At 34.7% G+C, this 22441-nt stretch overlaps 1 protein-coding gene across 3 annotated transcripts; it reads right to left on the bottom strand.

The window, feature by feature from the left end:
• Window positions 1-350: 350 nt before the first annotated feature.
• Window positions 351-22132, bottom strand: Nmdar1 (glutamate ionotropic receptor NMDA type subunit 1). Of its 3 annotated transcripts, XM_019043760.2 has the most exons (20): window positions 21396-22132; window positions 20473-20629; window positions 20214-20339; window positions 19577-19705; window positions 19141-19233; window positions 18442-18543; window positions 15219-15373; window positions 13403-13579; window positions 12572-12685; window positions 11804-11951; window positions 10926-11151; window positions 10363-10497; window positions 9350-9507; window positions 8257-8491; window positions 6747-6895; window positions 5556-5713; window positions 4713-4885; window positions 3653-3906; window positions 2695-2966; window positions 351-1447 (listed from the first exon to the last, which is right to left on the bottom strand). In XM_019043760.2, the coding sequence occupies exons 2-19, from the start codon at window positions 20623-20625 to the stop codon at window positions 2706-2708; spliced, it is 2946 nt and encodes a 981-aa protein (XP_018899305.2). In that variant the 5' UTR covers window positions 20626-20629; window positions 21396-22132; the 3' UTR covers window positions 351-1447; window positions 2695-2705. The 3 variants fall into 3 exon arrangements, with proteins under 3 accessions (XP_018899305.2, XP_018899297.2, XP_018899314.2); XM_019043752.2 differs by having other exon boundaries at window positions 351-2966; window positions 21396-22129; XM_019043769.2 differs by having other exon boundaries at window positions 351-2966; window positions 15219-15319; window positions 21396-22128.
• Window positions 22133-22441: the final 309 nt, after the last annotated feature.

The following is a 22441-nucleotide window of genomic DNA, read 5'->3' as shown; positions in this document are numbered from 1 at the left end:
GTCTTTGTTAACACCAATTTCTCCCTCCTCCACAAGTCCCAATGATACTCGTAATAAAGGTTATGCAATGCACACAAAAAATAGTTTTTGAGAGAAATTTTGTGTTCCTCTAAACTCGAACCTTACCAGAGCATTTTTAAATGGCAAGCTGCAATCGCAATAGTTCAAACTATCAATCTGCAATTTAATGATTGAGTGAGTAGTCTTGCCATTGTTTCCAAATGAAATTAGAGATATTTTCACCAATATAAATGTTGGCTTTGCATTACTTGAGGTGTATCGGTAGAGAAAGCAAGAGAGAATTCTCACTGATTGTGACATTAGAATGATTTTAAAAAATAGACTGAGACTTTGAAATGTGTAAAAACAATTTATTAAACGTAAGAACTATATATTGAACGCTCTTTACGATTTTACAACAATCACTATCACTGTCAAAATTTAGGTATACAAAGTGGAAAAAAAAAAAAAAAAAAAAAAAAAAAAAAAAATGGAAGTAAGTGTGAATTAGTGACAACAGCAATACTTTGTCAGGGTGAAAGTTGGTTCTTGGCGTTAAAAGATTAAAAAGTGATAACAATTAGCAACCGTAAATGGACTTCATTTTGCAATTAGGAATAATCTCTGACTTATCCGTAAAAACACTTATGTGCACAGGGAAACTGATGGTCCATATGTTGTTTCTGAACTAAGCCAGAAGTTTTAGTTTTGAATTGCTAAATGTAGTCCAATTATCAAGCTGTCACATTGGAGACAAATCTCTGAACGCTGTCAAGGCATGTCAAGGGGCATTAAATCCCTATTTAAGCTGAATCTGAACAATAACACATTTTTAACTCCTAACACTGCAATGCGACAGTTTGAATTTTTCGAAGTTTGTTACATGCTATTGACAATAGAGTTCAACCAAGGTCAGACTTGCTCACATTTAGCCTGACTCCAGTTAGTTAATATTTGAATAATTTAATTTAACAACGTCCAATTTTCGATAGGTACAGTATTTCAGATTAAATTTGCGTGGAATGATTTCGTTGTAACTTACAAACTAACATTCATCTAAAACATGAAGATGTATGTAGAATAATTTCTTGTGAAGCGCGACAAATATAATTAAGAGCTCACCAAATCTATTGACTTTGTTAATCAATGTTAAAGGTATGGCAAGACAAGCAACTGAATTGCTGAAAATATCTAATGAACATCAGACATGAATTGATTTCATTTGTCTGTAAGGCTCATTTCAAGAAATAAGGTTAAGTTATTGTTTGTGACTAATACAGCGTCTAGAGGAGTCTAAAAATCAATAATCGTACCTTAAAATAATCCTTGAGCACTTATTTAGGAACAATTTCTTCAAATACCAGCCCTAAAATTTTGATCTAAGGACGTAAAATCTATTTAATTGCGTTTAAAAAAACGCCAGATTTGCACCAAATTAATTTTCTCTCTGAAAAAATAAAATAGAGTCCTTACAATAGGGGTGTCTAAAACAGTAAAAATCATGACATAACAATATGAGCTACTGCTCGCAGAAAAATGGAACAAATACTTAATGAGCTACATTTAACAATGGCACCATTCAGTGGGTAACTTTATAGATGCAGGATTTGCGATGCAAACCCATTTCATGTTCAACAACATCACTCAGATGTCATTAGCGAGATGAATCATCGACAAAGCAAGTTCAAAAGTAATGTAAACCTTTTAAAGCACTATGATGGGCAATGCTTTCTTTATTAAGCTCCCTTTCCAGAGACCTCAAGTCTTTCTCCTTACTATAACGACTTCTTAAGCTAACTTTATCTTATCTGCAATCCTAGCTGATTCAGGGGATGCTTTTTTCCATGGGGAAAATAGTCAAGTTGCTGGCTTTATTATCAGGCAATTGAAGCAAAATGCAGATTCGAAAAGACCCCCGTCGAATACTCAAAGAAACATCTTTTACAAAATTAATGGCTAATAAAATATCCTGGTAGTTGTATTTGGATGGATTTGACCAAAATGAACGTAGATGTAGTTCACGCTGCCTATTTTCCACTCAGTTTAAAAAGATACACTCCCAAAATATTGATTAGTTTTCTGTTGCACAAAAACACGAGAGGACATTAGCAGTGGCAATTCTCGAAAGTTGGCAACATTGTTTTTCCTCAATCTAAGTGCATGTAAAACGATTGACTCTTGGCGAGACAGCTTGTCTCACTTAAAACGATATTTTTAATGGATTAAATGGATAAAAAACAGTGTTGCCAGATCCCTTACTCAGTACGTCAAGAGGACTAATAAATTTACTTTTCCAATATTGTTCCTTGCAACGTAAGGAAATGTTTCTTTGACTCTCAAGTAACTACAAAATTGTTCTTCTGTGTGTTTGATTTTTCACTGCAGTTTGCGGAGTGTTTACGGCATAATATTTGACTTTCATACGCATCTCAAAACATTGAATAGGGTCAATATTTTTAAAGAAAAAACGAGTGAATTTTACTGAATACTTTCGTCAAGAAACACAACAATGCTTTTTGATCCGAAATTTGACAGGTTTCCTTTCAAGTTTTTACCGGAAGAAAAAAATCCGACTTGGTCGGCTACTAGTATAAGAAAGTGTTGAACAAATTCAAATTTACATCTGGAAGCTCCGAAAAACCAAGCTGCTTGGATCAGAAGATATTTTTAATTCTATGGCGAAAAAAAGCTTACAGGTATTAATTTCAGACGATCAAGTCACTGGGCTGGGCATCGTATGCTGGAGGCGAGTGAATTTCATCCGTCCTTCGCTGCCTGATGTTGCTACCGGGCCAGACACGAATAGGGCTTGGTGCATCGATGACATGTCTTGGTAAGGACTCAACGGATCTTATCGGGCTCACTATTTGCAGTACTCCACGTGGCACCACTTCACCCGTGTCATTGACTCCATTGGATTTCAGTCGCCTTTGGGCTGCAATCGTTGCTCGTAATGTCTTTCGTTTCTGTGGAGATACAAAAACATATTACAAAATTGATTAAATTGAGATGTATTATGAACAAAGTACGTAAAAACAAGTAAATGAATTAGATTAGTTTTCAATCGTTTTAATGAGACTTTATGACTTTTTAGCATTCACATGGTACTGATAAGCAAAATACTTGCAATAACAACAGGCATTAATCTTAAGTTTTTGGATATTTTTGACTTAGTCTTCTATTTATTTTTTTTACCCAATAAACGACATTAAAAATCCTTCAGTGAGGTGAGATAAGGACATAGGACACAAATGCTTTAATGCCTTAACGTCTTTTGACTGTTAAATTGCATTTTGCATGTGCTCAAATATAAAAGTGTTGGGATAATGCATACCATTGCACACATATTTCAGTGGGAAAGTTGTAATTTTGCTTAATTTTGCAGTATTATTACAGAAAAATTTTTGAACTTTCATCAATTATGTCTTACTATTATTTGTACTTACACATTTAAGCTCATTATTTAATATGATCATTTTTTTTTTTTTTTTTCAAATAAATTTTTTGAATATTGATGATACAACATCCAGCAAAAAAACAATTTCCTTCATGAAACACGCATATTACAGTAAGTATTATTACAATTTTTTTATAAACATTTTTGGTGGAAACTTAAAAATGATGGACTTTCTTGCAAGATAGAAGAACTCACTTCAATAGCTCCACGCCATTTATCTGCCACATGCCGTGCGAGTTCCATCCTTTTTTGTTTGCGAATTTGGTGTTTTTTGTAAACCATCTCTATGACTATCAAGCCTACACCGCCGGCTATGCCAGCTGCTACCAGAATAAACACACCAGCCATATTCTTCAAGCCTAGAGTGTTAGGTGTTTTCTCATACTGCTCGCACTGCGGCTGGTTGCCTTGCAGGATCCACTTGTTGTCTAAACTTTCCATGAAACCACCTGAAAATAAAAATGTATGAATTTTTGTTCTATTTTCTCATCTGCTCACCAAGATATTCATAAACCAATCTATACGGGAGCCTCTTCAAATTCCCGGATGAAAGCCATCAGAAATGGCCAGCTTTCTAATAAATGCTCTTTCAACTCATATTAATCATTCGCAGATTCTTTAGAATAAGATGTTCTTCGTAGAGTTGATGGCATGCACTACGATACTACTGATGAGACAATTGCACTCTGCTGTTCAACTTAATGTTTGGACAAGACTTGATTGCATTTTGCAATGAGAAATTACGAGCATTGTGATGTTGATTAGATTAGACAACTTGAATGTCTACAATAAAGTAACAATCAATTAATAATAAATGTATTTACAAGGCAATTTTCTTACTTAATTATTTGGTTTTTGGTTGGGAGATAGAAACTGTTAGATGTTCTGATTTTTCTTGCGAGATATAACAAGTTGCACAATCTCAGTAGTATTGCAATACTGGTAGATCTTAATCGAAAAAAGAGGCTGGGCACAGGAAGAGGAGATTTGCAGTGAAAGGTCCAATTCTCCAGGAGAGAAATTCTTACTGAAAATCAAAACGCCGACAATTTTTGGAATTTTCGGGTGTTTTTTCCAGGAAATGTTACGGACTTGACTCCTCTAAGCAGTAGTAGGTATTCATATCTTAAATATTGTATTTTTCACTTTTGGCCTTCTTCTCCTATGTTCAGTCAGAGATGCAGTCCAATTCTGACCACTAGAGCTATGAATTGATGCACAGAAAACATGAAAAAAAAGAGTGAAAAATAATTACTTTCATGAAAATCCAATATAGCCAGTGTCACAAAATCAGACCAAGGTGATCCTTTCTGCAAACCGATACCATATCCTGATCGTCCAAATAATTCACCGGCTGTGACAAGTTCACAATCTTGAGCAGCTTCAAAATCAAGTCGAGAACTATCCCATATAAAAGCCATCAACTTTCTGAAATGAAACGTAAAAAAAAAAAAAAAATTAAAAAAAGACATAAAGCCAAGACTTTTTTTTAGAAAAAATTTCCAACCTCTATAATAATTAAAGAGCTTCTCCTAAAAAACTAGTGATATTTTATGGAGTCCCTGCTAGTTGAGTAAAAAAATATCCTATTAAGGATATTTGATTCTTAATAAAAATAAAATGATGCTCTGCTTTTGAATTTCGGATTAAAAACGTTTTTTCAAAGTCAAACTTGATCTGCACCTCGTCTGTGTTACGTAAGGATAACTATTTATCAGTTAAACAGTGGTAAAATAGTGTTGGGTCCCCACTATTTTGCAGGGGAAAGAGGTCAAAAAGTTAAAAAATTTCAATTGGAGTCAAAACTTTTCAGCTCTAAGGAGTAGGTACCAGAATTTTTAGCCTTGTTTTCTCTGCAAAATTATGTAGACCCAGTACTATTTTACCACTTTTTTGGGCCACATTTCTCAGTGTTTTTTCGTTTATCAGATCCTACAGTTAAATTGGTTTGTCATAAAGTCACAATCATGCAAATTTTACCTTTTTACATTTTATTTGACGGAAAAATATATCTGTACCCCGGAAAAATAGCTTAAAATTAAATCCTGCAAAATGGGGAGGGTAATATTGAAAAACTGTTGGAAAGTATTCAAATTACCCAATTTTCACATCGTGAATTGCCTCCTCAGCTGTGTCATAATTATTGGCCTCCATTGTACGATACATGTTTGAGAGCTCAACCTGACGTCGAAAGTACATATCAACTGCCGAGCCTTTCACTGTGGCGCAGGTCAGATTTTCCATTGTGTTGCGAAGCTGAAACAGAGAATATAAAACGAATTTTCATTAGAATAATTGAACAAACGCTAGAAAAATTCTTGAATAGTTCCTGATTTTTTCCGCAAATCAACTTGTGATTTTGGGAAAAGAAATCCTTACTCTCAGATGCTAAATTTTGCAGGAGAGCAGTTTTTGTGAAATGAATCATCACTTTTAAAAAGGGCAGGCGTCCAGTTTTAAAATCGGTTTTTTTTCTTCTTTTTTTCATTTTTGAACTCTCCGGTTGTCCTAAAAATATTACCCTAGAAAGCAGCAGTAGTGTGCTTCTTGGAACACAAATAACAGACGCGCAGGGCGAATGTCATATAAAAATACCGTCAAAGATGAAAAAAAAAACGAGTTTAAAAAATTGAACTTCTACTTTTTATAAACGTACTGATTCAAACGGGATTGAAAGACTGGTATTTGAAAATGCTCTCAAGTATCCTCAAGAGAAAGCTGCGAGTAGTTTAATTCATTTTTAAGCTAGGAAAAGGTTTAAAACTATATTTCAATCTTACAGTTTTGAGATACGAATGTGACAGATAGAAAAATTGATCACACATTTTAATTGCTAAAATTCATCGGGAGGCGATTTACAAACTTTGGCAAACTGCAATAATTTTTTATGAGTAGTGCTACAAGCTGTGGCACGGCTAATTGGACTGAGTTAAGCAGAAAGGAACCAACCCACATTTTGGGAAAAATTGAGTTATGAGTGGTTTTGAACTCAACCACTGCTCTACTATCTATCGCCAAAAATTCAGAGTTTTTGTTAGAGCAAATTTTGCAGAAATTGAACTTGAAGTTTATCTTTTACATTGAGTCTTATGCAGGAGCCAAACTTTAAACCTCTTTTTTTCTGTTCAATCCCGATGTGGCTTGGTTCCTTTCTGTTTAACTCCGTCCAACTCAGATGTGAATAACTTTCATACCCTAAAAAAATGTGCTTTTTGCTTAGCATTAGATAACTTCCCAAGCCTCAAAATTAGATGAGTAGTATGTAGATCTGTAGTATTTCAGTACATACCCGAGCATCGTTAATTCCTGTGAGCTTCGTTTTTGGACGTTCCAAGACAAGGAAAGCAGCCAAGTTGGCAGTGTAGGATGCAACAATAATCATAGCAAATCCTGCCCAAACCATGCCTAAAACTCGCGCAGAAAAGCTCCGTGGTGTCCCTGAAAATTTAAAATTGAGATTACAGATGCAAAGACTGGAGACAGTTTTTGAGCCATTTCACTGTGCTTGTCGTTTCCTCGTATCTCATACTAAACACTAAGGGACAAGATTATTTGCAGGTAGAAACGTACAAAGCTTGACCGACTTCTAATTCTAGAATTCCAGACCTGTCATTAAAATACTTTCCGTTTTCTGGACTTTCTAGGCTTGTAAACATCCCCTATCAAAAACTTATTTTCACAATAGACTTTTATGACAGAACAGTTACCAGTTTTTGGAATAAAGTTGTGATTTCATTTCTACTTTATCACTGTAAAATCACTGGATTATCAATAACTAGGCCATTATATCACAATAAGTCTTCTGCAAGATCCATAAGTTGCCTTGCAGTCTTTCTACAGTTAATTTTAGCAAGCAATGCGTTTCAAAGCTTAGAAAAGCTTAAAATAGCTTTTTTGACTAAAAAAACGGCATACGATTGAGGGTATAAAGCACCAGATACACCAGCTTACTAGACGCAAAAAGTAGGATCCAATCCTACTTTGAGCGAGTTACGGGCGGCAAGTTGCAACCTGATAGGCTACGGAGATTGCCAAAAACAGCCCAAGGCTTACTTGCCACCCAAGATGCGCGTCTAGTTTGCAGGTGTGATTGGCACTTACAGGAAACGCTTCTCATTGGCCTGAAACTTATGAGGTCATACAGATAAGGCGATGACCTTGGATTCAACCACCTTGTATGCAATGCAGCATGACCACCACCACAAACAAATGATTTCAAAAAAAAAAACAAAAAAAAAAACAAGAACATTCACTTCAAATAGCGATAATATTGCAAGCACGGTGGGGACACATAATTTCTATACATAATTGCAACCTGAAAGGCAATAAACAAACATGGGTAAAAGGATACACAGTAGCAAATTTTTTTTGTGCCGTTACAAAATCTATTGGCGCGATATTTTTCCATTAGAAAGGGGGCTGGATTTTTAACTGCTTTCAAATTATTTTGCTTATCTAAAATCTTATTAAATGAAAATTGAAAAAAGGCAGCTATTCTCTTTTCTCACATACCTTCCAAAAATGAATTTATGTAAAAAAAACAGTGCAACAGACTCATTTATAAAATGCCAATAATGACCTGAATGAATATCAACATTGATGAAGTTGCAATTTAAACGAGTAAGATCGCAAGTTTTAGATCTGATGATATCACGATGTATTACCATCCTTGAAATTGAATAATCCAATATAAATGGCAACTGTTTATCATCATAGCAATTTGGACAGTTCACGTGAGAGTAATAGTATAATTTTCGCTTCTATTTGCCTGATTCCACAAGAAAATAATGTTTCATTACCTTCACCGATACCACTGTTGAGCAAAACGCCCCAAGCGAACCAAATTGCACTTGACAAGTTCAGAGCATCTTCTTCCGTACTGTCTGAGTTGGACAGTTTGAAGCGTCCAAATGGAGAAAACCTGTCGAGTAAGTAGAGGACCAGGGCCACGACATGCACAGAGACCATGACCAAAATCCAGAGAGTGTTGCTGAACGGTTGCAAGAAAGAGACCAAGGTTGATGACCTGGATGGCTATGGTAGGGATTAAGAAAAAAATAAAATAAGATCCCTGACATTAAAAAAATATACTGATAAAGTTTATAGGGTCACTCTGAGATAGAAAAATCTTGTTTTATTTCATCAGCAGGGAAACCGATCATCAGAAAAGATGTGAAACCAAACATTACAATACACGTCGAAGGTGAAACTTTCAAACCACGTGTCTCGTAAACAGTGTTTAAAATTATCCACTCCTGCTTTATTTTTTTGAAGGAGAACAAATTAACATCATTTCTTAAAGTTTCCTCAGAACTTGCTTCGCACTGAGAAGAAAAAGCACGGAAGTTTTTAAGCATTGAGGTTGAGTGGTTCTCCATTTAAGAAAACAAAGTATGAAGGATGTCTGCAACGTTGCGAACCGAGATACATGGTTTAGGAGTCTCACCATCGATGTGCCCTTGACCAAATCGATTGAAGAATAGGTACTCTTGAAGAAAACTTCCACTTTCATATCATGAGAGAGAAATTATATAGGTGGTAGCAATTGAAATTCAAGTATATTTTGAAAAGTATGAAAACAGATGAAGCTCGGAATGAACGAAATCTTTTTTACCACACAGATAAGGTTTCTGATTTACTGATCATGAGTTATAGATTATTTTCAATATCCTTGGAATTCATTAATTTCATAAATATAACAGCTCAAGAGGTTTCGTATGCTGGTTAAAATTGAGCCCCTATACTTGTTTGACTTAGATTAAACATCCAAACTCAACATTGATGGCTTGAATTTTGAGTGCTTGCATACATGAATAAATTTTGTATGCATACATAGATTCTTATCACTTTTGGGCTATTTTTATACAGTATATGACACTTTGTTTGACTTACCTTTTTCTCTAGAATTGTGATACCTTGATACTTGAAAGGCTTGCTAAATTCTATGAATTCTGCTCTCTCTGGATTGATTGTCAACGGAGCAACTATCATGTCAGCACGTTCAGCAACTAGCTCTCCGATCAGTCCTGTCCACTCCTTCTTCCCTCCAACTGTAGATCAGAAAAAAGGAAGGAAAATAAACTTAAAATAAGAATAATTGTTGATGATGAAGACATTTAAAGCGTAGAAAGTTTAATAAAAAATGAGTCATATCAAAAACTTTAACTTTCAAATTATCTGATGTTAACAAAAAGGACAAATTTGTTTCGGGAGCCTAACTGCTCCAATCTTCAGCAGGTGACGACCGGGGGTGCTCGCAGCGCACCCTCAGTCAGATTCCAGAACTAGGACAGGGAGTAGCGGATCGTTCAGCCCCTCAAGATCCTCTTTCATCAAACTAGCTCTCTTCTTGAAAATGAAAATTTTCTCTTGCATTGGTAAATGTTAAAATCAGATAAATGTTTACCTTTTTGATAAAATCAGGTAATTTGAAAATTAGAGTTTTTGATACAACTCATTTTTTGTTCATTTACATTTTCAAAGTTTAGAATCTCGTGTTAATAGTCCAAAAAAAAGAAGAAGAAAAAAAGTAGAAAATTTAATTTTAAATTCTCTTCCTAAAACAAAAATACTTATGACTTTTGTATTAAAAGTACTTTCAGAGCTTGATTAAAAAACTTAAGGAGATGATTGCGTCCTTTTATTTCTTGTTGTAAAAGCATAAGTAAACTGATAATTTTTTCTGAATTACATAATTCAGATCATAAATTTGTCTATTTCTTTCAGACTGCATTAAAAAAGTTCATAGTTCTCTTTGATAATGGAAAAATGGGAGCTGACACCAAAATCAAATTTCCAATGAAAATTTAGGAGGATCCTGAGGTTGCAAGGGATTGGATTGAAATAAATCATTTTTTGTTCCACATTATTTTTACATTTTAGAAATTTGATTGGCCATTTCTTACCAGAGGTATTTTTAATTAGGTAGCTGCCAAATTGACCGTCAGGCGATAGAGCTAGGTTGTAGGTGAAATTGATGGTCTGTGAGAGCTGCCGCAATAGATCGATACAGTACCCTCGGCAACAAAATGTTCGCGAATCTAAAAATTCAAGAAAGAATATCAAAATAAGAGGCTTTTCAGACAGAATTTCATGCCTGACTCCTATCTTCAAAATTTCTCAGCAAAAAGCTGAGCAGTCAATCACTGTAAGCTGAATTTTTATTCATTTTCAACAAAATTATGATTTAAAAGAAAAAGATGGTTATGTAGTTGTCTTCACAACATTCATTGGTGCCTGTGAAGTGCCGATGCTAAAAATTTAACTGTCAAAAAGTGCTGTGTGATATTCATACAACACTCCTCTTTGCTAAGATAGCAATATTTTAATTTTCAGTCTTTCCGCAGTGGGGTTTTCATCACATACTGAGCACATGAAAATGTTTTTACCCTTATAATTTATTGTAATGATTGAAATGTGTGATTTTAAGCAGTACGGAATTAATTGAAATTTATGAACTTTTGACTACCTTCATCAGATGAATTAAAATGTGGACAAGGTATTTCCTCAGGCCCACACCCTTCACCCGCAGCTTCAGCGGCTCCTGAGAGTTCTCGGACATAGACAAACGGCTTTTCCTCAATGGTAAGAACCTTCAAATGAGTTGGAATCATGAATCCTTCTGGTTTAGACTGCAACCTGCCAGGCCAGGTTATGTTTCCATCATCAATGCGTAGTTTCATTTTGTTTTGTTCCTATAAACAGATAACAGAACTATCAACAAGAATTTCTTTTTTTCTTTCTTTTTAAGCAACATATCAACAAGTGTGCTGACGCTGATCAAGTGGAACATGAATTGCACACATGATGCCATTTGTATTTTGACACTTAAGTAACGTTAATTATAAATACTTACACCTATCCTCTCAAAAAGTAGATTTACAAACTTTTCATTGTGTGAATCATAATTTACGTACAATTTTTGAGAGGAAACGTTTGATTGAGGGTTTCAGTATATACCTTCTGTAGTGCCCCATTGAAAAAAAGAGCCAGAGAAGAAGCCAGAAGTTGCCAGAGAAGAAGGGAAAAATTCATCAACAAAGTAGTTCCTTGGACTTTTCCAATTAAAAAAATACTACAATTACTAAAAATATTAATTTCTGATTTTCATCTCATAACCAATAAATCTTCAGCAAAATCATAAGTATATTACCCCAATGAACACTACTATTTACTACAGAGAACTTTTTAATCGTAAAAAGATACATTGGCATCTCATAAAAGCCTCAAGAGAGTTGTACTTTATTATTAGAAAGAGGACATAGTTTCTTCATCGTTTTTAAGAGACAAGAGACAAAAAATTGAAAAATAAAAAAATGAGAGAAAAAATTAGGAACTTAGTCTTACTGCATTGAAGTAATATTGTCCAACTGGAACAATACGCTTTCCCTCTTGTAGGTTAACTACATCGTACTCTGCAAAAATTCTGTCTCCGCTATCATCAAAAGCAACTTTCCCTGTCGCTCCATTCAACAAAACTTGTTTCCGCACGTATCTGTCAAGAGAGGACATAGAAATTAAGATTACAAGAACAAATTTTATTTATTAGCTTAAGATTGCAGGAAAAAAAAATTGATGATGTGTGAGTATTGATGGGAAAAGGGACCTCTGTCCATAAAAGGAGTTATTGATACTAAAGAATGAAAACATATTAAAAATTAAATAATTCACCGTAATAGTTGTTCACACTAATGGTAGGGACCCAGCACTATTCTACCACCTGTTACGAAAGCATAGAGCAGTGTTCTTGGAATATTTTGACATGAATTACACTCAAAAGAGGGCAAACCAAACCAGACTTAAGCCAGTTTGAAGATTGCTCAAATACTCGAGACTAACTTATCGACTTTACTGTTATTATTGATTAGTATTTAATCATCTGAATATTTTATTTTCAAGAGCTTTGAAAAAATAACAGAGTATAAATGTCTCAACTTGATTTACTGACTTGATGATTAACAATGTTTACAATGGTCAAACATTACTATCAAGGCTACAAAATAAAATGCATCACTTAGTAGCAGTAGCAGACCAGTTGGGTCATTCATACATATAAGTTTCTTCTTAGGTGAGCTAGTAAAGATGCTAAAAGATAATAGGTGTACACTGTCTTACTCAAAAAGGGTTTTTCCAGTTTCCCAGATGGATCCTGAATTGTCACAGTCTTGTGGAGCCTCTGTTATGATTCCAGTTTTGTTCATTTCCCTTAGAGCTGAGGCTAAGACATGTCTGAAAAAGAGAACAACAGTTTACTTGAATTTTTTTCTATCTAAGTGTCAATTGGAGAGGTACGATGATGACCTATGCCTCATGAACTGTAAATTCTAGTAATAAATTACATTCCTTCACCGAAGGAGCAGGGCTATGTAGACTTCAAGAACATCTGAAAAAGGTAGGGCGGAGGTCGCATGAACTAGGTGCTCTAATGTGATCTGTTTTCTGCACCTCTATCTATGTCATCGATTTGGTGATAAGTTCATCAGATCTAAAGCTTTATTAAAATCTAAACTGAAATGCAACTTGAAATCGAGTTCTGGAGCTTAAAAATACTGCGCATCCTTGATTTTTATCAAGATCTTGCTCTCCGCAAAATGTCCCCTACATTATCAAAAATCTTCATGGCTCCTGAAGAACTGTAGGAGACTCGTAAAAATAAAATAGCGGGTACAAACATTTCAGGGCGAAGATAAAACACTCGTTAAAACTAGAAAGTAACCTCATTTCCAAAATGCGGCAATAATAGAGTACACAATTTGTCTGAACATATCTTTCACACTAAAATTTCCAAAAATTAAATCTGTCTTAGAAATGGATAAGATTTTTTTCATGATGTTCAAAAGGGTATCTCAGCATGAAAAATTGGATGTTCAAAATACGTATGTTGAAATACGTTAAACGCATTACCCCCTCTCCTGACCCAAAAGAAAAAAAATTAAAGGAACTTACACACTGTCTTTGATGTGTGCCTCTTCACTTGTTGCATTCATGAGTCTAAGTCCAATGATCCCTTCAGGGGCATTACTTGCATTGAGGACCTGTTCAGTTACTATCCAGACGTAACCAGCATCGGTCATGTTTAGAGCCTCCGCATCTCGGAATATTACTTCAGCATCCTTCTTACTGCTGGAATGGTATTTGAAGAGTATAAATTTAGAATGGTTGCAACAAAAATTCAGAGGATGAAAATATTTCATGGATAAATGCAGGCTTATGAGAATGAGGCAAAAGAACCTGACAAATTAAAATGATATTAGCAATTGCCTATTATCTTTATAGTGCACTAAAGTCGGTGGAATTGACACTGATGAAGGGTAATTTTTTCACTTGACACGGACCCGTTTTTCTTGATGTATTCCTTCCTGTGTGAGAATGTTTTATGCTCCATAATATACCGCATCAAAGTTTGAGAGAAATTTCTGTGCAGATCATTAAAATGATCAAAATCAACTTTTTTAAACTTAAATATAATTACAGTAGAATTTGAAAGCTTTTATTGAGACTACTTGAAAAAATGTATGACACACAAATTTGAAAAACTACTTAAAAAATGAATTCATTTTCAAATGCTTGATAGTGTCACTTTTTTCCCAAATCATGGAACTCACGATTATGGGCAATTTTGAGTCAATTTTTCCTGGCAGAAAATTGTATTAACTTTTGTCCGACTGTTGAAGCTTGGCGATAAATCCATACAGGCCCACAGCAGCGGGGAAAATTTTGAGGCAGAAAAGTTTTACGCTATGAGCAGGTTTCTTTAAAACCATACCCGATTAAAAGTACTTGAGACTTGGGGGCAAAATAACATTCTATTTGTGGGTCTAATCCTATTTTTTCGTCCACAAGCATCTTTTTATGCAATTTTAGATATATTCAGAAAAAGGAGCTACTAGACAAGGCTGGAACTAGAAAAAAATGATGCGTGTTTCCTCTCCAGAATTTTACATAGAAAAACGATTAACAAAATGAAAAGTTTAGAAATTAACCCCTCAACATAATACCCACTAACAAGGTTTATTTCACACATCAATTGGAAGTCGAAGTATAAAAAGTATTTTTACTGTTCAACCGATGTTGATTGTAAACAATGATATTTTGTTCAGGAATTGATTTCAAGACTTTTCATCATGTGATTCGTTTTTTCTGTAACATTTTGAAAAGAAAACATATTGTGTAGAGCTTTAATTAAAACCTCGACTAAAGGCCCTTCGCAAATGCCCATAGAGAATTTTGGGACTTTCTCTTCAAAAAATTTAAAGCAGTTATGGGAGAAATGTAAACAGGTTGTCTACTGAAACAGGATGGCCAAAAATAAGTACTTTTACAGTACTTTTTCAGTACATTCCCAAGAAATTCAGTACCTCCTCAACAGAAGAACAACACTTTTTAATACCCCTATTAGACAAAATTCGAAAAATTTCAAAAGTTTGAAATTCTCGCTCAAATTGCGACAAAAATAACGTAGTCGCAATATTCCATTGGTGGCTTAAAAATCAACTGACTGCACAATCGCGATTTTGTAGGCAAATAATACTCTAAGAATCAACACGCAGGGGATTGCATACTTTTCAGGCTTTATTAAAAAACACGCATGGTGTGAAGGAAAAAATTCCAGACCTCCTTGCAGAATTTCCGCACTTTTTCAGTGCTTCCAGACCGCCCTTGAGAAATCAGTACTATTTCTAGATTTTCCAGACTAGTAGACACCCTGGTGAAGAGATCTTGATTTGCAGGCGTAACCAAGAATTCTAGTTTAAACACTCACCTTGCATACATTAAATAGACGCGTGCTTGAGCATTCTTCATTTCCTTGAGCTGATCATGGAATGTATCGAGGCCAGGTTCAAACTCTATGATGGACTCCACCTGCAATGAATCTCGAGTGGTCAGGTGAGAATCATTTAAGTTCTCTGAGCCACTCTAATAAGCATTTGCGTCAGTGAATTTCATCAGCTTTACATGCAAGGACATCTAACAGGCATGCCACTAGAAAATTTAAGCTAAACACAAAAACGAGAGAAGTATTAAGAGAAGTCTGTATTTAATCAAGATGACTCATTCTCTTTGGATAGTCTCTCATTATAAATGCCGAAACAAAGACATCACGACAATTCAATTGGACAATATTTTGCAATAAGAAACTACTGTTTCTAATGTATTCATAAGAGCACTTATCTGCATGAGGAAATTAGAGACTCATATATTGTTTCTAAAATGAGTAAAAAACAGTATTAAGTTTTTTATTGCAAAATATAGTCAAATTGAGGTGTTTCAAAATTTTGGTTCTGCATTTATACACGAACTTGATAAGAATGGTGGTTTGGAAACTTATAGGAATTCAGAATTCCCTAGCCATTAAGGTTGCATTAAATGAATCGAATGCAACAATCAATTTTTCGGACAAGACTTTAAAACTAAAAATGGCGGTTAGAACAGGTGACTGACCAGAGAACTCAATTAGGAAGGGGGTCTGAGCAAACATTAGTTGAAATGTTTGATTATTTTTTAATATTGTTATGAGATGTTCCATGGACAAAAAAATAATTTAATGAGGGGACTCGAAAAAACTTACAATTTGTCTACAACTCATAAGCCATTTTTTGTACCAACCTGTGGGGAGTGTCTGCTCAAGACTGAAGGCATGATTTTCTGTGACCTTCCTACTAGACCAAATCGACTTATTTAGTAGCTTGCATCATTTGATACACCGTTAAACTGTGCTACCCTTAAACATTGATATCAAAACAGTCCGTTTGTTCTGGGCAGAGTCATTAGTTGTATTGAATATCAAATGTTTCAGTCACTGAATCAGACTATTATTCATGTTTCAAGTACTCTGTGCAAATTTTCAAAAGTAATATAATTTGATGATCAAATCATAACACTAATAGCAACACACACCTATAGATGCAATATGATTTTCTAACACGACAATATACACATTTCTTTAGTAATAATTACAAGACTCAGGTGACAAAAATCAAGCACTAAAAAATCATTAATTATGCTGAGAAGTTAAAGACAAAGCAAAAGTTGCAGCTCATAGCCAATAGGGGAAAAATGGGGAAAAATTAAGAAGAAAATAATAATAAATAAATTAAAAAAAAAAAAAAAAAAAAAGAATAAATGAAATAAAAATTTGACCAGTTCACATTTCATTTCAAGAGAGTAGCTTTATATATTAAGAGTAAACAGAGAAAAAAAGGTGCATGTTGAAAGAAAAACTCAGTAGTTATACATAGGATTGATACCATTCTTAATAAGAAGCAACAAATTTGAAGTTGAATATAATTGAAAATTGGGGCGAGATGAAATGCAAGCAAGAATAACATTTAAATAAAAATAGCTGAGTGATTTCAGATTTATCAACTAAAAACCATGATAGAGTTTGATAGGATGGGACTCTGAGCTTGATCTAGGAATGTGATTTCTGTTTATTAGGAGTTTCAGTCAATCAATTTTTTTAAATTTTTTAAAGACATAACTGCGAATAGAACTTTTAAAAAGTATGTATGTATAAAGGAAATGAAAGAAGAAATACAACTTTCAAGATTACTCGAAAGTTTTGGATTTTGTCTGAGAAAAGGGAGCAGGAAGCAGGGCAGGTTTTATATCTATGATGAAAGAATTATCAGTTAGTTTCTAGGAGTTCTCACTTATTCATAATTGTAGAGAGACATTCAAAATGAGCCACCAGGGTTTAGAAAATTACTGCATGCAAATTTGGATTTTTCATTGCCAAAACACGAAAATAAAAACAAAAGTTGCGTGCATGCAAATATTCAATATTACAATTAAATAATAGGGAGAATCAATTGAAGGAATCAATTGCTAGGAGTTGAAGAACTTGGAGAAATTTGATCAGATTTAAAGCATCCTAGGGTGTGATAAAGGACAAAAAAAGAAAAAGAAAAAAAAGAAAGGGTGGATAAGTAAGAAAAATTTGAGTTACAAACTCATTCAGTGAAATTGAGCCTAATCAACAAAATCCTAATGTAAGCATGGAGATTTGAAACAAGTTTACTATGATTCGCAGTAAGCAGATTATGGAACAGAGAAGACATAAACGAGTAAAATTTGATTACAAATTAAAGTTTGACTTACTTATACTCTCAGTAAAATCAGTTATGAAAGATAACTGAAGAGAAAGGTCTTAAGACGGATAGTAAAGTTTCTTGGGGAAGAAAGGAAAACCTACTGAAGAGAATAGGAGGCTCATGGTTCATTCATTCCATGAAAAAATCTGACATGTTGGAAATAAAATTAACCAGAAATATTCAAGGAGATAGAGGTACACAAGACAGTCAAAGTACAAAAAGACGACTAAAATCACAGATTTTTGAGTGATAATCTAAACATTTAGGATGCAAAGTCCTAGTTTTACGAAAGATACAAAGCTTTATAGACTCTTTACATTGACGTAAGACTATTTTGTTCTATGAAATTACTTCGTCTGAGCCACTTGAAAGAGAAATTTTTGGGTAAGTGAAGCAAAAGTATATTCCTTTGCTTGAAGGATGACTCATCATCACTAATGCAAAAAAACTTTCCCATACTTAAATTTGTTTTCCTGAGTAAATTCTCTGTACAGTCTATTTTGTACAAAATTATGATAAAATTGGAGGAAAAAATGGAACATCAAAACTAAAAATGAGATACATATTTCCATAATTTCATTGTTGATGCTCTTTTGATTTCACAGAAAGTTTAATTAAATGATGTTCCTCATAGAAGATCTGCGATTTTTCCTTAGTCAGACTCCCAAATAATTTCTAGACAAATTTTTGAAAGGGATGGATTCAACCTCGGTGATGAGTTATTGCATTGTATATGGTAAATCTTGTTTAAATGCCAGGTCTTGTTTTAATGCCAGGCCATAGAGGTCTACATACAACAACATTGGGTTTACATTTTGGGTTAACAATTCAATACTAGACCACACGCTCACACGCACACTCAATACAAAATAGATATAAAAGAGTACATACTTGGACTTTGATTTCAACGTCATCTTCTTGATTTTGTGATGTTGTCTGGAAGCGTCCAAGTAGCGCCCGACCATCTGTGTCTGAACTGTGGATGAATATTACCTGGAAAAATTAGTTCAATATCATTACTTTCATAATTTTGACATAAAAATATTTCAACTTAAAAAAGAGCATCAATTCATCACATTTCTTGGTAAGATTACAAGGCACCTCTTAGTTTCAACCTCATTCACTGATACATTTAATCTCCAAACGACTGGATTTTGGCAGCAATGAATCTACTGAGAATGGTAATTAGCAGGTTGCTGAATTTAATTTGGTTTATTTTAAACTGAAGTAAATTGAGGGGACGTACTTAGAGGTGGAGGAAGGGAAAGAAGATCATAGTTTCCTGGGAGAATAGGGGCCCACAAACTTTCTCCGTTCCTCTCTAATGTATGGGTCAATACTGTATTAATATGCGAGTTTTTTTTACCAAAGTTTCTTAAAATGGTAATTTCCTGCTGACAATTCTTGACACAATTTCAATTTTAAATTCTTGATTCTTATTACTATTATTATTATTATTTTTGCTGTTTAATTTTGCGTTCCCAAAAATTTTCCATGTCTTAGCAGAGTACTTGGACAAATAACAAAAATGCGTGAGTTAAAAATAGAAAAGCCTGATATCAAGCAGGAAAGCTGGGCTGCTGAGCGTACCTTCATGTAGTTGAAATGCTTCAATAATTCAACCCACACATCAGCTTGATGAGAGTACGGAGGAACAGTCCGCAGGAATGAGACATGAATGTTCTGAAAAATAGAGATCATGCAGATTAGGAAGCCATTTTATTTTTACTGATGTAATTTAAACAATAAAAATTGCTGGGTATATATCATTTGAGTCCTCTAACGGAAACTTTAAATTAAAATTGTAAAGGGATATTTACACAAAACTTTTTAATATTTCACATTTTGAATTAATACAGTTTTAAAGTTTTCTATTATCCTATGATCTACATCAGGATCTACGACTATGGAGGCAAATCAGTTGACCATAAAAAATTGAGGTGGGTGTTTTAGATATACAAAATGCAATAATGGAATGATGGACATCTATATTATTTTATTCTGAAAATTTCATACTGAGACTTACTTTATCGGAGAAGGCACAATCTCTAGAGGATATTCCAATAACTGGAATATGATAGAAGCCACTGGTGTAGGAGACAGCTGCCGGAGAGAGATCACCTATGAGAGGATGAGATACAATAACAGCATACACCTGTTCATAAAAAAAAAAAAAAATTCAAAATATTTCTTACATTTTAGTACTTATTTTAGAAGCAGTTATAACAAAACAAAAATTTTAAGCAATGATTGATCATTCTTCTGGAAAAATAACAGCTATTTCATAAAATTCTGAACCCAAATGATACTGATATCTTTTTTTCTTTTTTTAGTCCCTGGGCAGTTGGCCAAACAATTTGGTTTCCCATCCTCATTCTTCTGTCATGAAACATGTGCATTACGGAATTTCGGACTAAGGCTTCACTTTTGCATAATCCATCACAAACTCTTGTGTATGAACATTTGCACAGGTATTAATGATTATGACCTTACTCTTAGAAACTTGATTGAGAGAGTTGGGGGTATGTAGAGTTTCTAGAACAAGGATTATATTAAGAGAAAACCTAACTGCATTTGTATGAAAGAGAGGCAAAATAAACGAATATGTGAAGACGATGAAAAATTCCGTAATGAACTAACACTTCAACTGAAAAATTACTTACTCCTTTACTCCCGATCAAATCTTTGCACACGTTTAGGGCAGTGCGAATGGGGTTGGCATCTATGAGAATGGCAGCATCATAAAACGTTACTCCACGGTTGACAAAAGTACTGTCAAAATTCAGCACCTAAGAAAATTATCAAAATACAACAGTGTTAGACAAAACAAATATTTGATCTAAGTCAAACAAAAATCCACAGCTGAATTAAAATAATGCAGCTTATTAGATTGTTATTCACAATAATAAATGTTTTACTCACCGATATTATGTTTTTGAAGTGCGCGAGACTTTCATTGTTGCTGAGAACTCCACCTATGTAAAACGTTGAGGGGTTGCGAGCGTCTGTTGACACATAATGTAGACATGCGATGCTAAACAACAGATGCAGTGCAGGAGCAATTATTTGCTTCATTTTCCTGGAAAAAGGGGGTTATACAATAAAAAAAATGATAAAATTAAACAAACACTGTATTTACTCAATACAATAAGAGGCAAAAAATAATATTTTTAATTGATTAAGCAGTTTTAGTGACACTTGAAACTTGAAAAAACCTTGAAAATTACTTCCAAAAGTAATTTTTCACGTGTCCCTAGGAATTTTTAGCAAATTAAAATTTGCATTGTGACCATGAGATATGTTAGATAATGAGACCATCCCCATTCTTTTCCTCACAAATAAACGGACGAACACTTAGAACCATTGAGTGTCACAACTTTGAGAGAGGAGATAAACAAATCTTCTGCCGTCCAATTTCCTCCATTTTCTAAGAAATCAAATCTAAATCCGATTGGAGGAAATTCGAAAGACTCGGCAGGTACCTACTGAGATGATAGTAACCTCTCTCTGAAAAAAATTGACAACAAATGATTAATTGGAACAAACAAAGTCGCAATTACAAAAAATTTAAAAGGGAGATAAGTAAATCAAGCAACAGACAGGGTGCGACCCTCAAATATTCAGTTTTTTCCTGCCATCCCCCCAAAAATATTCTGCACTAAAAATTTCAATTTTTTTTAAAAATTTTTCTTCTTTCACGGAAAAATAGTGGGTACAGAGAGGAGAGACTTCCAGAGATAAAAACTTTGCTGAGCATGCGGATGCTCTGTAGTCTGGAGGGAGGAATAATGAGTTAAGAGTCATACGAAAATAAACCACCCTTAATGAAGGAAAAGAAAACTCACCAAAGTGATAAAGACGAATTATTTCAAGCAACTGAAGATTGACATGATGGAAAATCGGGAGTGACGGGAAACTCCGATGCTCCTGATCCCGGGAAAATCTTGCGCCGTCCGAGACTCGAGAAGGGAGGGGGAGGAGGGGGGAGAAGATTGGTTGCCCTGGCAACTGCTCCTGACGGATCTCATTGATTCCTGGGCTGCTCCGTAAGGGTTGCGAGTTCACGACCCTGATGAATCACTGTCACATTCTTCCGTTCAGCGAATGTTGAGGTAATGGGAACAATTTTTCTGGAGAAATTTAATGGAAGCTGCTAGAATTCTCGGCAAGTCAATTAAAAGTTACGACGCGTACGGAAATCTGCTGGGGTCCGTTCGCGCGCGCGCGGAGAAGGGTGCAACGCAGCGCGCCAATTTTTGAAAATGGCGCGTAAAGCAAGCGCGGTATTCCGCGCGAGAGGAGGGGGGGTTCCTCCCTTACCAGAGTGTCTAGTTTCTTTCTATTTTGGGAAATCCTAATTTTTCCTGATTTTTAATTGCTGAATCCTGATTTCATAATTTTTCCAAATCCTGATTTTGGTGGATTTGAATTTCGGCGAATGTAACCTCACAAAAATAGTTTGATAAAAGAATCCAATCAGATGGCCGACTCTTCTCAAATCCTGATAGAATCGGGAAAATCTGGAAAGTTCTAATGCTAGACACCCTGACCTCGGTTGAGACCATAGAATGAGCGGAATTTTCCGACTTGAAGTTTTTTTGGACACCTGAAGAAGCCGGGTGTATAAAATACGAGTATGGGGGATGTAAATAACGTGTGGAAACTTATTTCACTCATTCGGAAAAAAGTACCTCCAGGTGACATAAAAAAAAGGAACAGTTGTGGAAGTTTTTTAGATTTGAGGGTTTAACTCCTTGGTTTTTCCGAAAGTGCCTAGCTCTAGTGGAAAAAACTCACATGGCTTGTCTCTTTAATTTAGAGCATGTGGCAATTGTAAAATTCCAAAGAAATGTTAATGATTCCTAAATCATTAGAGTGGAAAGGGTTTGTG

This window comes from Bemisia tabaci, chromosome 5 (genome assembly GCF_918797505.1).
Source record: "Bemisia tabaci chromosome 5, PGI_BMITA_v3".
Lineage (NCBI taxonomy): Eukaryota > Metazoa > Arthropoda > Insecta > Hemiptera > Aleyrodidae > Bemisia > Bemisia tabaci.
Note: the sequence above shows the minus strand (reverse complement) of the source record. Positions and strands in the feature narration are given on the sequence as shown.